Source organism: Lepidochelys kempii, chromosome 5 (assembly GCF_965140285.1).
Source record: "Lepidochelys kempii isolate rLepKem1 chromosome 5, rLepKem1.hap1, whole genome shotgun sequence".
Classification (NCBI taxonomy): Eukaryota; Metazoa; Chordata; order Testudines; family Cheloniidae; genus Lepidochelys; species Lepidochelys kempii.
This window is the reverse complement of record NC_136384.1, coordinates 88,909,388-88,923,583: the sequence shown is the minus strand read 5'-3', so window position 1 is coordinate 88,923,583 and position 14,196 is coordinate 88,909,388. Positions and strand designations below refer to the sequence as shown.

General features: G+C 38.6%; 1 protein-coding gene across 4 annotated transcripts in view; it reads right to left on the bottom strand.

The window, feature by feature from the left end:
• Positions 1 to 5,474: 5,474 nt before the first annotated feature.
• Positions 5,475 to 14,196, bottom strand: part of CDC14B (cell division cycle 14B) — an 82,985-nt gene continuing 74,263 nt past the window's right edge. For 2 of the 4 annotated variants that reach the window (XM_073344942.2, XM_073344943.2), the window contains 2 exons: positions 10,417 to 10,482; positions 5,475 to 10,156 (listed from right to left, as the gene is read on the bottom strand). In XM_073344942.2, the coding sequence (XP_073201043.1) occupies positions 10,117 to 10,156; positions 10,417 to 10,482 (106 nt within the window). In that variant the 3' untranslated portion in view covers positions 5,475 to 10,116. The remainder of the gene's footprint in view (positions 10,157 to 10,416; positions 10,483 to 14,196) is intronic. The other 2 variants (XM_073344945.2, XM_073344946.2) reach the window with 1 other exon arrangement.

The window sequence follows — 14,196 nt, the reverse complement described above, 5'->3', positions numbered from 1 at the left end:
CACAGAATAAAAACTGTTACAGAAATTACAGTGGGCATGCTAATGAGGACTCCCAGCTGAGACCTTGAATTTTCATCTCTTCTGACAGCAGCACTGCTCCATGTTGGGAATGGATTCAGTATGGGTGCATGGCAGATTCAACCTCACTTTCCTTATAGCAGCTGAGTTTTTCTTTGAGGTCTACCATCAAACTTCTAATTACGTTGGAATCTGCTTAGCGCATGCAAGCTCATGTAACCAGAACCCAAAGGGCTATGAATGTAATTTGAAATTTTTTTTTGCTATCTTTGAACAATTTTGCATTAGGTCTAAAATTATTTTTCTAAAGGTGCAATGGAATCATAGCCCTGAAAAATTAATGATTAATTCATTTAACTCCCACTTCCACAGTTCTGATACTGGAGAACAGTTATTTGTTTCTAGAGTCCTGCCTGCTGCCAGCATTGATTTAGTCTTTCAAAATTATTATATATATTTATTTTTCCTGTTTATGAACAGTGGCAAAGGGTCCAGAAACTACAAAATCCAACCCTCTTGACTTAGCCATCATTTAATTCTTTGGCTCATTTCATGACTACACCGATGCTCCATTCTTTGACCTTGCCTTCTCAAATATAAATTTACAGCTGACAGTATATGTACATAAACCCTACCAAAATACTACAAAGCATGCACAATTCTGCTGCTGGGGAGAGGATGAGAGAATGAACTGTAGCTGACAGGTATATGTTAGTCTCAGCACTTAATACTTTCTCTGAGTACTTTTCAGTAAGTAGTGCATGGTGGGAAGGGTGGTTTGAGTCTGTATGGAATAGAAGAGAAACCACCACCCAGGATTTGCTCACTTAGTCTAGAGTGTCTCTCTTCCTCCAGTTTTCCCCATAGCTGCTGCTGTAATAAATAGGTAGTTCATAGAGCTTTCTGTGGTCTGGTCAAGACAGACACTCCCACCCTTCTGGGCTTTTCAAGGCCAGGCTTTCACAAACCAAGACTTCCCCTTGGTTAGGGAAGTATTGCAGGCTAAAGAAGCAGGACAGATCCTGTCTCTGTGAGCAAGACAGGAAAAGGAACCCAGCATCTGCACTTTCAGCCTGAGCAGCAGAAAGGGAGATGAGCTGTTAAATGGCAATGTAAATTGCCTTTTCCAAAACTGCTAGTGATTGGAGAACAGTTGATTGATTGCAATTGTTGTAGACCATAGAAGCTTGTGTGCAAAATCCACAGAGATGGTGCTTCAGCCTTACTCCAGTTTGATCTGATCTGACTGCCTTATTTACATCGAGTTCTGGGTAGAGCATTGTATTTAGACTTCTATTTTAAGACAAACCTTGAGTGTTCTGATGCATGTTGTAGCAGGAAAGCTTGTTCCACAGCTTTCTAATCACCTGCCATTTTCCTCCCTCCAGAACATTATCTAAATTTAGCAGAGTGTCACAGATACAGGGAGGGTAAAGGGATGGAGAAAAAGAGTCAGAATTTATATTCACAGACAGGAAGAACCTATTTTACAAATAGCATGGTTGTGTGATGCTGAAAACCATTTTTCCTCAAAAGACTTGGTTCCTTTCGTCTGAACAGGAGCTGGACAAGCATGGTATGGTTAGCTTTAGAAATAGAAATAGTCATTTTGCTTTAGTGAATGTGTTCTGTGACACACACACACACACAACTGGAACCTGGAGTTTTAAGTACAACTTGTAGAGATAGCCTGGAACTCGCTTCTGATGCATTTTAAAATGAAAGACTCAGCACAACCTTTTGTTTCCTTGGAACTTTTGTGTGAATGTCTTAACCCCAAAAGAAGATTAAACTCAGTGGGACCCAGCTTGAGGCCTAAACAATGTGAATGCCAGGCATGACAAAACCCTGGGGAGGTGGAAACTGTGGCATGGAATGATCAGGCGGTGTTGGGCAGCTGTGCCCCACAACAGACAGTACCAGTTAATTAAAATGAGACCTCTTGCTTGTGTTTCAGTGTGTATGCCTCATGCTTTGCATGTCTGGTCAGTGCTTCTGAGTAGGAACTGGAGTGACAATTTACAGGAATCTCATTTACCAGCTCTTCACAAAGCCTTAGGTTGGAGGGAGCTGTATGACAAAGGTGGTGGTTTTCCCTGACATGACCAATGCTTTTGAATATGGCAGCCATAGCCATGAAAAAAATAACAGCTGGTCCCACACATCTTCTGTTCCTTTTCCCTTTGAAGGTCTACCAGTAGGAGGTAGTAGAAGTTTATTTTCAAGGACAAGTTTCCATTGAGCAGGAAGACCATCCTAGCAACAATCCTAAATGCTCCATTATATGAATAATTCACCCTAAAGGAAAACTTCTTGCAGTGGCTGAAGCTTTTCAATAGTTACCAGAATCCAGTCACAGTGACAAAGTAGAACGGTAAGTGTTGCCATGAGGGTGGAGAAAAAGCACCCAATTCCCCACTACCCTACAAACATATAGGGTAGTTAATTCCTTATACTGTTTTCCTTTCATTTAAATTCCAGTGACTGTAGCCTCGCCTCTATGACAGGTGAAGGGCATTAACACAAGGCTTCGGGTTTTGACATGTTTTCTTAAGCAACCACTGTCCTCTTTTCACAATCTGCATACGCACTACTAAATTGAATAGTTCAGGTAGTACAGCATCCTTTGTCTGACAGCATCCAATGCTTGGTGACTCAGGAAAGAACAAAACCAAACCAAGGGACAAACTGGTCATTTAAAAACAGAAAAACTTTTTCTAGCATGTGCAGTTAATCTGTGGAATGTACCAGTATGGGATTTGATTCCACCTGCATCTACTAGAGAAAAAATAAGTCTTCTCCATCCTTGTGCTTCAGGATATACTACTTACCATGTGGAATCAGGAAAACACTTTTCTATCAACACCACAGGTTTTCTAAAGCCTCTGAAAGATAATCCACACCACCTTTGCTATTTTAAAAATTCTGTTCCATTTCCTGCACAGACCATCAAGTGTGGAGACTTTGCAATATTGACAAATAGAAACTATAGGCAAAACAAAATCTTTATTCCAGAGGTGGTGCAGAGGCCTCTACTCCCATATGACCAAAGTAACAAAAATCCAACTCAGCCTGCTACGCAACTGTTCTTAAAAGTTAGAAAATGTCAGAGGCAAATATACTGGTACAAACTGAATTGTTTAGGTTCAAAAACTGGTGATAAAGAATATTCAAGGCTGTTGGTGAAGTCACCAGCTGACTGGAGTGCTGCTGGGGTGCCATAAAGAGCTAAAAGATTGTAGAAATGGGAGGAAACGTTTACGATTGATGGGTTAAGGTGATGTTGTTGTCACCCCTTCTTGGACATTGTTTATGAGGGGGGTCACAGTGGGAACAGCTGGACTGAAAGGAGCAAGTTTCTCCATCTCGTCTGCCACCTCATGGGGGACACACCACCACTATTGGATCCTTATCATCCTGATCCTGAAACGCATGCTGGCCTTACTCTATCAAAGAGAGGGAATCAGTGCTGTCATCATCTTCCTTGGCTGACTGCTGAACATCTGGAATGGGAGATGTGCTGCCACGACCTCCCTTGTGTACCCTTTTCCTTCCCCACTTAGTTTCTTCTCTCCTCTCTCTCTCCCACCTCATTGAGTGACACTGCTGTGAGTTTGACCCGTGAGGCAGCTAAGACCTATGCCATAAACAGCTCAGTGCTGATATAAATTTGACTGATCACAGTGGTTAAGAGTGGGCTGTGTCCACCTCTCTCCAGCAGCAAGGTTGCAAGGTACAGTCAGTGCCAAAGGCAGGAGCTGTATTTTTTCTACTCTTTTCTGTTCTCTTTTGTGTTTCTTGGTTTGTCTTCAAGGAAAGAAAACTGCACCTCAACAGCTCTAGGCCATTTCATCTCACTACTTTCCCCCCAAAAAGTACAATTAATACCAGCTTTAAGACGGTCAAACAGGGATTTTTCTTATTAAAAACTCTTCACAGCTGAAGGGAATAAAGGGTAATGTTAACATGAAAGCCTTACTTAATATTTTGTTTCAAATGCATTAACTGTTTCCTTTTTCCTGCATCTTCAGTAAAAGGTTTAAAAGATCAATGGTCATGGTTACAGTGGAAGTAAGCCAGCAACAACTTGACAAAACCCCAAACCCATACTTAGTGTTCTAAAGTGAGCACCGGTTTCATTAACATTTTATCCCATTGGGCCTGAGATAACCCCCCTGCTTTTTTAAAAACAACACAGCATAGTGCCAAACTCTTAACAGAGAGTAAATTATTGTGACAGGACATCACATTCTCCCTTGGGATGCCAGTCATTGTCATTTCCTCCCTGGAGATCTGGACTATGTATAATTTTTTTTTAAAAAGTGTTTCTGCTCTGACTGTTGGTCTTTGCCATGATACGTTGTCACTGATTGACACGCAGGCTCAGAACAATTACACACAGTGATATATCTATTACCGTGAGCAATGTACCCTCTAATTTTTGACAGGCCATGTGCGCAAAAATTTTCTTCTGTGCAGATTTTTGAGCACGCAATGTTTCGCCATGTGCGTGGGGCTTAAGATCTGCATGTGCACACGCACGTGCGCAACTTAGAGGGAACAGTGACCGTGAGACTCATTCATTCTCCAGCATGCAGCTTATTCGGGTCATGAAAAACCTTTTTTATTTGTAAAAGTATAATTATCTTTAACCAATTTCAAAGCAGAAAAGGATGAGAAGTGAAGATTAGCATTTTGCTGTCCAAGACCAACAGGATGATGATATATGCATGGGAAACATATCGGGAGGATGGGAGGAAGGTTTATTTGTGCTTTTGGGAAGAAGGATGAGGCTGTGTTAGAGTTTTAAAAGTTTGCTGATTAGCTGAGCCTAGTGTGTTTTTGTTGTTTGACAGAGGCAACCACCAATGGCAAAAAGGTTGACTTTAGGCTAGCCCAGCTTGGCCATTGTTGAGTTTATACAGAATTTTAGAGTTTGTGAAATTTTGAAGTTTAAGAGTTTGCAATGGACCCTTTTTTGCAATGTGTATTATATTATGAACATTTCAATAAAACTTGATACTATACACTTTTCACTTGATATTTTTATCTTTTATTCTTCCATCTTGCAGCACTATACAAAGGTAGGTACTATCCCCACTTTACAGGTGGGGAAAGATGCACAAGAAGGTTAAGTGATTTGCTCAAAGCAAAGTCAGTAGCGGAGTCAAAAAAAAAAAATAACCCTGGCTTCCTGAATTTCACTCCTCTAATCTTGCTAGAGGTAAGTGTCTTCACAGAGTGAACATATTTACCAAGGCAAGAATTATTCATGAGAATTAGGAGTTATTTTAGTAAATGAAAAGTTATCCCTTACAATTTTGCCCTTTGATTATGTTGGTCAGGTAGGCATGATTAATATATTATGCATTTCAGGGAATAGTCACAAAAATGTTACCATTTGTTGATCTACTGCTGGAAGCCACCCACATCAATGCAGACTCTGACCAATCTGATTGTCGAGGTTGTTGGGCATAACAAACACCAGGTTAATAGTTTTATTGGTACACAATTCGTATTTACAATTATTACTATTCAATATTTTGTATAAAACAAGTTACAATATGCAAGATTTCCAAATGACAAATGCATATCAAACTAAGTTTACAAGACATTATGAGGCTTTATCTTAAAAATACCTTCAGCAAAATAAAACTCCCATTCTGTCATTCAATCGGATTTAAAAAAATAGGATTAGAAATATACAAGTTAAAAAAAATCAGGGTGAGCAGTATTGAGTATTCAGTAAGGTTTAAAGAGCTTTCCAGACTCTGTACCCAAGGCAAATGAAAGTCTGCAAACCAGGAATATAAACCTGCAGAATAATCTGATGAACATAATTGTTGATTTTTCTTCCACTTAGAATGTGCGTCACATTTGATACAAATCCTAGCTTAATAGTTTTTGTCCAGTCTTTAAAAACAGCAGCACATCTGCAGCAATTTCCTATTTACAGTCAGAACAACAGGTCAAGATCTGGGAGTAACTTTAATATAAATTACTGACACTTTGCTGAAAAGCAGCAACTTGACCCGAGATAGTTACTATGTATTTTAAGTAGCATATTCACTATATTATCTCAGTATAAAAGGGCGGATGGGGAAAAAATGATAGGCCACCCACGCAGAATTATAAATGCATCACAGCAGGGATAACTAGCTTCTCAGCACACACAAGTTCAAGGTCTCCAGCAGTGTTTTACATGTACATTCCATTTGGCACGCTTTCACAAGTCTTTAGAAAAGAAGTGCTTTCTCCCCTGGCTTTCAGAATTGCATGTAGACAACTTTGGTACATATGGTGCAAACGCAAGGCAAATGTCAGATTGAAAGTACGAGCTAAATGTTAAAATTACATAGGATATGAGGAGGTAATGCTGGTCACTATACAGCAATGCTGATTTGAATATTCAAGTAAGAATGGCAGTAACATTTCTGTGTTTCTCCGCAACTGTAAGACGTACAGAGGTGAAAAATGGTAGCCCAGAATCTTCATACCTAACAAAACTGTGAAACTTTGTTTAGAGACTTTCACTATATGTAATAGACATTTGTGACAGGCTTTGTTTTTCAATTAAAATCAGTACTTGATGTTTAAAACAATTATACAAAATTGAAAGTCCAAGAGTTCATCTGGTTTTTAAAAATGTAATTTCAAAGTTTGTTAAAACTTCATATGTTGGGGTGATTCTTAAAAAACAAACAAACAAACCCTAGTCTGATTCTTTTCAGGTTCAACGGACAGTTCAAACAACTCAAACTGTGCATATGTATAAGCAACTTATAGCCATTAAATTATTTTGAGGCAGACTTTAACTGAACAAATCAGTTCAATATTTGCCAACAACAGACATCTCCTCAGTTTCACTCTAGCGCTGAGGTAAAAACACAAACATATACACAAGATGAAAATACCTAAAAAGCAAAGAACTGGGTAGGCAGCTGGGAAGTTAAAACTATTACTTACTGTCCAAAAGCCTTCTTGTGTTTTTTTAAACTAATCCTCCCAACCACCCTACCTTCCCCTCATTCAGCTGTTTAGGCTTGTAAAAAACGTAACTGTGACATCCCCAGGGTCAGGACATTTTTTAAAAAAATAGTTACCTGTACAGCACCTAGCACTGTGATGTCCAAACCTTTCAGCTTTAGAGGCAAACATTTTATTTTTGAAAAAGGTCAAGGAGCACCAGTTGTTACACTGGAGGCAAAATCTCTTGCCTTGCATTGTAAGTCTTGGTTGTTGGATGCACAAGTAAAATTTCTCTAACCATTTTCACAAACCATCAGTCTCTTGACCATGCACACACTGGATCAATGCCATTCCTATTTGTATATTAATAATGAAGATGAGCCTAATAAATTTGTTACAAATGGAGGGGGGGAAATCACTCAGGTAATAAAAGGAGTGGAATCCCTCACAATGTCCCTGCTGGGGATTCTACCCAACTGGAGTGCATGGAGCCAGTTTAGCAGGGCAGAGGTGCCCAGGAGGGGGAGCAGGGAAGGGTGAGAGAGTAGAGTGTGTTATGCTTGGGCTATCCTCAACAGGCAGACGGTCCCATTGGGACTGTTAGCTGGCACAAGTTAAGAGCAACTGCCAGGCTGGCTCTGACCAGGATTGGGGTAGAGAATCATGAGTTTTAATTGAGTGTTGTCTCTCTGTCTTTATCTCCCTGCTCTCTTGGACTGCCCTGGGCAGCTGCTGGAAAGGATGGAGCAGAGGGGAGTCACCCTTTACTAGGTGCTCCCCTGCATTGAGGCAGAGTCAGTGTCAGTTAATTTCCTATCCTACTCTCCTTGGCTCCAACAACTCAGCAAGGAAGTAAGGCTGTTGAGCAGCCAGAGCTACACTCTCCTCTGCAACACAGCAGGCAGGTGCTCAGAGCATTCCAGGCTCACCCAAGAACTGCAGCTGCAAAAGTGAGAGGTATGGGGGAGGCAGCCATCACAGGGCCTGGGATGACACACACACACTTTGGTTTTTTTAAAAAAAATCCATACGGATGGTTCCGGGAGCACATTTTCAATTCATCATTAACTGCACATTCTCTCTTCAAGGTCACTGGTGGAAGTTGGACGCACCAGTCTAGCACCACAGGGACTCTAATTCTTGATCAGAGTAAAGAGTGCTCCTCTACTCCAAATAAAAAAAAACAAAGGGGCTGTATTAGCAGAGAGGGAATTGTTTTTAAAAAAACCCATTGACTCATTTTGTCCCTCCTCCCCTCACAAAGTTAGCAAGGCTCTTGTCCCCAGAATGATGTGGCTCAGCCCCTCACTCCCAATTGTTTTGAAAGGCTATATAAACACAAAGATTACTATTTCCCTGGAGACAAGAGTCTCTAAGCTGTACAAAGCAAAGGAGCAAAGTCAGAGGACTCAAAGGGGTTTCTTCTTATAAAAAAAAGAAAAGATATTAAATACCTGTTCAAGGTTTTGATTCTATACTGGAAGAACCTTTTCTTCTATATTCTTTACATTCAAGTTTGTATAATTAAAAGTTTCAGAACAACTTGGGAGGTGCTTCCATTAACTTAATAAGTAACCATATCCTGGACTATTACTCTTCTCCCTTTAGCATCGAAAGCTAGTCAAGTCAACATATTGTTACTTACACTATCTAGGCAACACCCTTCAATTACCATTACGATTTTTTAATGCTTTAACAGGGGATGTAAATTAGACCTAGGTGTTGAACCTTGCCTAGCACTGTTTAAATTTAGTAGGAACATTCCCTCCCACTGCAAGACAACCGGTCTTCTTCCTTCAGGACAAAAAAGTCTGTTGAGTAACATTTCAACCTTCCTCCCCAGACTGTATTTATACAGAACTCAAGAAAACAAACCTCTTTTTACTGTTGGCTATGCAGTAGCAGATCTATTCTGAGGCATGTGCACATGTCAAATATGATGCTGGCAAACAAAGATACTAGGGGGAAAATAAACTTCAAATATAATAGGATAAATCTGGAGGAAAAACTTTTCTGATTTAGAAGAGGATATTGAAAAGGAAATAAATAAAATTTCAAATCCTGGGTCACCTTTAAAAAATTACAATCACATTTAACAGATAATTAGGTATCCAGGACTATTTTTTTTTTTTTAAACCAAAAGTACCGGGATGTTTAAAGGAGCACTGAAACCTTGAAATAACCATTTTTAAAAGAATGACTGACTACACCTGTTTCCCACTGCCAATTTCAGTAGTTTTATAATCACAATTCCTTATTTTTTTGAAGTGTCCCTCTTCCCCACTACCGCCCCACAGTATGGAAGAAAATGATTAAACAAGGGAAACCATGACAATGACCATAAAGCATGGTCTGATGCATAAACTTTAGGGTTGAGAACCTTAGGTATTACCTCTAGCACAAGTAGGTAAAAGGTTACACTGCTATCTGAAAACTAAGTTGATGGTGCTGCTTTAAAATGATAAACTCTGGTAGGAAAATCAATGTTTTTGAGCAACTAAAAGCTATTACTAATAAAACAATTAACAGCTTTTAGTTAAATTGTTTAAAAAAACCCTTTGAAATAAAGCACTCTTTGGTGTACAGTAATTAGTTTGGATATTTAACATTACAGCTTCATAAAAAAATCCATATAAAATAAGGAAGGCTATCCAAATCAACAAGAAAGTACAATGTTATGAGAATAAAATCTTGCCTTCCCAAGCTTTGCTCTGTATTGGAGACTGAGACCAGCTTGGACAGACAACAGTGAACTAAATATTTAAAAGCTCCCACCACATCTTCACTTCTTATGGTGGCCAGCATCTAAGTGATTGCCATCACAATTACACACATGCATCATACCCACTAGTAAACCCTCTTTATAATAGAGAGTTTAGATATTTACACCTGAGTCTAAATTTACAAGTTTTTTTTTTTTTAACATTTGAGAACATTTTTAGAATTAGAAAGCTGAACTGTGTCAAGCTTCTTGAACAGGTCGTTTTCTTCTGCGAATTAGGAGGAGTTTTTCTGCTAAATCTTAGCTGCATTTTGCAGTGAAAATGTCTTTCCTTTCAAAGAAATTAAGTTCCATAGCAATATTCCTTTTTTCCCCCTTCAGCATCCTCTTCAGTCACTTCTTTTTACTTAACGCAGCACTGTCCTGGTCCTTGGTATGGAGTGACCACTAAAATGATAAAACACAGATTTATGAGGAATAAAAACCATCCGATTTGAAATTCAAAAAACAAAGCAAGCGCAAAATCTTTCAAACATTTCTGCCAGTGTAAACTAAGTTAAGCATAATACTACAAAGAAAAATTTTTGAAGACTTGATACTTTTATAGGGAATACTTTATCAATTGTAAAGAAAGCACAGACTACTGTTCTGATTACAAAGAGTAGGAAAAAAGCCTTTGTAAAGAAAAAGCAGAGGATTCAAAGTACCATAATTTCATTAAGCGAATTTGCTGTAAAGCATTCCTTTTCCTTTTCTCCTTCTGAGGTATCAGACTGTGGGAAAAGTAGAAAAGAATGGAAAAGAAATATTAATTTTTTTAAAGCTAGAATTAGATCACAAACTGAAAGCTCTGGTGTGCTGCATGCCATTTCCATCTCAACACGGGAGGAGAATGTTGCTTAATGGCTCCCTTCAATGGTGAAAGCATATTGGGTTAAGAGTACCCCTCTGTTAGTTTTTATGACTTCTCCAGTGAGAAAAAAAGCTAAGAGACCTATAAATTAATTGTTGCATATGTTTCCCCTTTCCTGCTAACAGGGCCACAATTATTCCTTGGCATAATGATTCCTATAGTCCAATTCCATTTAACCCCCCAAATCCTCACAATACACACACTATTTCCTCTCTTCTAAATTGCTAACAACAAAGGAGCTCAAGAACTTGTTAAATACATGGAATGTTAACAGTGTAATGAGTGGGACAATAGCTTAATTTCTGTCCATTTTGAAGGGAAGAGGGTTCTGTTAGTTTCTTTACTTCATGCCGTTGGTGTTGGAATTTCTCAAGCATCTACTGGATAGGTCACAAGGTGGGGGAGGCGGCGGTTGGGAGATGGGGGTCCTTTTCCCGGCTCAGTCACTGCCTTGCTGTGTGCCTTCTGTAAAGTGGTGATACTAACACATGCTGTATCCACCTCTGTAAAGCACTTTGAGTTCAAAAGAGGAAAAGCAGTTTAAGTGCTCAGTATTAGGATTATTTCAGTTTTTTTGTTTCAAGATGGGATAATTATTAAATGTTGCCTCTACTGTAAATGGTCCGTCCAATTAAACAGATTAACAATAAGAATTTAAGGAGTGTCTGCATTTTGGAAGGAAGAGAGAGAGAAGAGGATAAAATTTCACCATAAAATGATCTGATAAATGCACACTGTAAAATGTGAACTCTGATCTATCACTTATGGACCAATCTACAACAGTGATGGGGAAAGTGAGGTGCCAATTGGCCAAGTCAGTTAACCTAAGGTCACAGAGCAGATCATGACCCTAGGCTGTTACATGAATCCCATGCAGTCCCATTACATTCTCCCATCCACACTACAAACAAAGTGCCATGTTAATGTAGTAATACCCCCTCTCCTTCTGGACAACCAGGCATTGACACTGGTAGACATATAGTGTCACCTGAAGGAAAAGGCACGAATATTGTACACATTGGTTTGATTGAACAATCATGAGATACCTTCATAAATCTCATCAGAAAACTTGAAATAAATATTGTAATTATAAAATGTTTTACTGGGAGATGAGTCATTCTGGACCAACTACTTAACACTTTCTTCACAATCTGAAGGATGAGGAAGGACTCAAATCTGAGGATATAATGCTAAGAATGAATTTTTGATCATAGACTGTGATTCAGCTACAGCAAAACTGTGAAAGCTGAAGAAATCAGTGCAATACCTATAAATAAAATGAGATTCAATGAAAAAAACTGAAACAGTAGCCATATAGGAAAGCTATTAAAATATACAGACACCAAATAAAAGAATACTGGCTAGGCAGTGATGTCCAAAGAATCAAAGGGTTTATATTGGATGATAAAGTTTACGTAGGATTAAATAATATGTGTCACAAAAGACATGTTAAGTTAGATTAACAGCAATACTACAGTATTAATAGAAGTCAGAATTGTTCTCCTCTACTCTCCATTTATTAGGCTTTAATTGGAATAATGCAGTCAGTTTGGGTGACCCACTTTTTTTTTTTTAAAGACAAAGTTGAATAAACTTCAGGCAAAAAGGATGGGAAAGCCAGTTTTTGTTTTGTTTTGAATACACTAATGGAAGCTCCTTGATGTCACCCATTGATGTGCATATCCTTTACCAAATGGAGAGCTGCAAAAGCCATCTCATTCTGTGATAGACAAGCACCATATAAGATTTCTCCAGAGGCTACAGGTCAATAAAAACACATCTATATCGCAGGGAGGATATTCTTTATAATGCCCATGAGAGGGCATACATTTAATCACATGATGCGTATATGAACTACAACCAAGCAACCTTTTTTGATGGAAAAATGCCTAAGAGCTCCAGAATTGCGACACTACCGGACGGCACTATTTTGCTTTGAGATATCTTGAATGGCAGGATCTAGTCATTAACTGATTGAAGCAGTATGGTCTCAACATTAAGTATCAGAAACATGATCTGATACTGTTTAAAGTGAAAAATCTGGGGCAGAAGTTTCAGAAGCAGTGTCAGAAAGCCAAATTACAAATACTCTACAAAGCTAGTGCTCTTATTAACTGAGGAAACCCTCATCTGTAAGAGCACTCTGAGTCTTTCCTCAGAGTCAGAAGGCAACTTGTCAGGTTTGTAAAAGATATCTCCAAAGTGGCAGCACTTCTTCATAGAATAATTTATCAGAAGGTCTTTTTCATTGTGACAAATAAAAAGAAAGAAGTGGGGAATGCCTGCTGTTCTCTAGGAGGGAGGATCTACTCATAAGGATGCTTTCCAGGAACTGAAGAGGTATGTCACTGAATGGACAAATAGCTACAGAGCTAAGAGGCTCAAAAACAGAAGAGGCATGAAGAATATAAGAAGTAGCCAGAACCAAAGAGGTCAGCATGGACAGAATTCAGTACTGATAAAAACAATGCAGTCAAGGAGACCTAATCAAACCAAACAATTATACAAAAACTAAATATAGTGTTTCATAAAACTAGCATTTAAGGTAAGGTTAAAAAAAGTTGTTTTTAGCTTTTAACTATTTGTTAATATGAATCAAATGGTATATAATACCCTGAAAATTCTCTCAATGTTACATTAGAAGTGTCCTGCAGGTTATTTGATACAGTGTTTCCATCTTTTACAACCATCAGAGGATTAATTTGGTTTGTTATTTTAAAAATAGTTTGCATATCCCTTTAAGGATGAGGGCAGAAGGGAGAGAAGAGAAAAGGAAATTCTATGGAACAATACCACATACAAAGTTTGTATTTATGGCATATAAACACCAACTCATAAATCCTAGTTGCAAGTCTAATGATTCACTCCTCTCAACAAAACAAGGCTCTTCTCTTCAACATTTACTGATAGACGAATTAAAAGATATTCACAAGCACAAGACAAAAAATTGTCACCTTCACGAATCAAAAACTATTTGAAACTGCTGTTGACATATAAACCACAGATTATATGTGATTTGGATTTAATTTGCTTAGATCTTTTGTTTTCAAACTGAAAGTTGCAAGCCCTCTTGGCAGTTTCACTCCCAAAAAAGATAAATATACATTTGGTATCTCTCTTCCACAGTGTACTGATATCTGTGAATGTGAAAGAGGACAGCACTAGGAAAAAACCAGACTGATGGCTTTGAATTCCGCTAATTAATGGTTGTGTAACCTACAGATCTGAGCTAGAACCTCATGCTCATTTCCAGCACAACTTGAGAGGGTCTAGGTCTGCATACTGGCTTTAGACATGGATGGACACAAGAACTCATGTGGTAGCTACCAGAAGTAAATATACTTTGTACCCATGTGCTTACACACAAGAAGGCACTCACACTCTTGTTCTAAACCATCCAAGTTTTTAATTCCCCATGAGTTCGTAGAGCAGACCATCTACTTTAAATTCTGAATCCTTTGTTTCTGGAGAGGTTTCTTCATAATACCTGTAGATATTGTGATGGGAACTATAAAGTCAGCAAACTCCTAAATTCAGTAATCCTTAAATCATACATAATAACCACAATACAAGT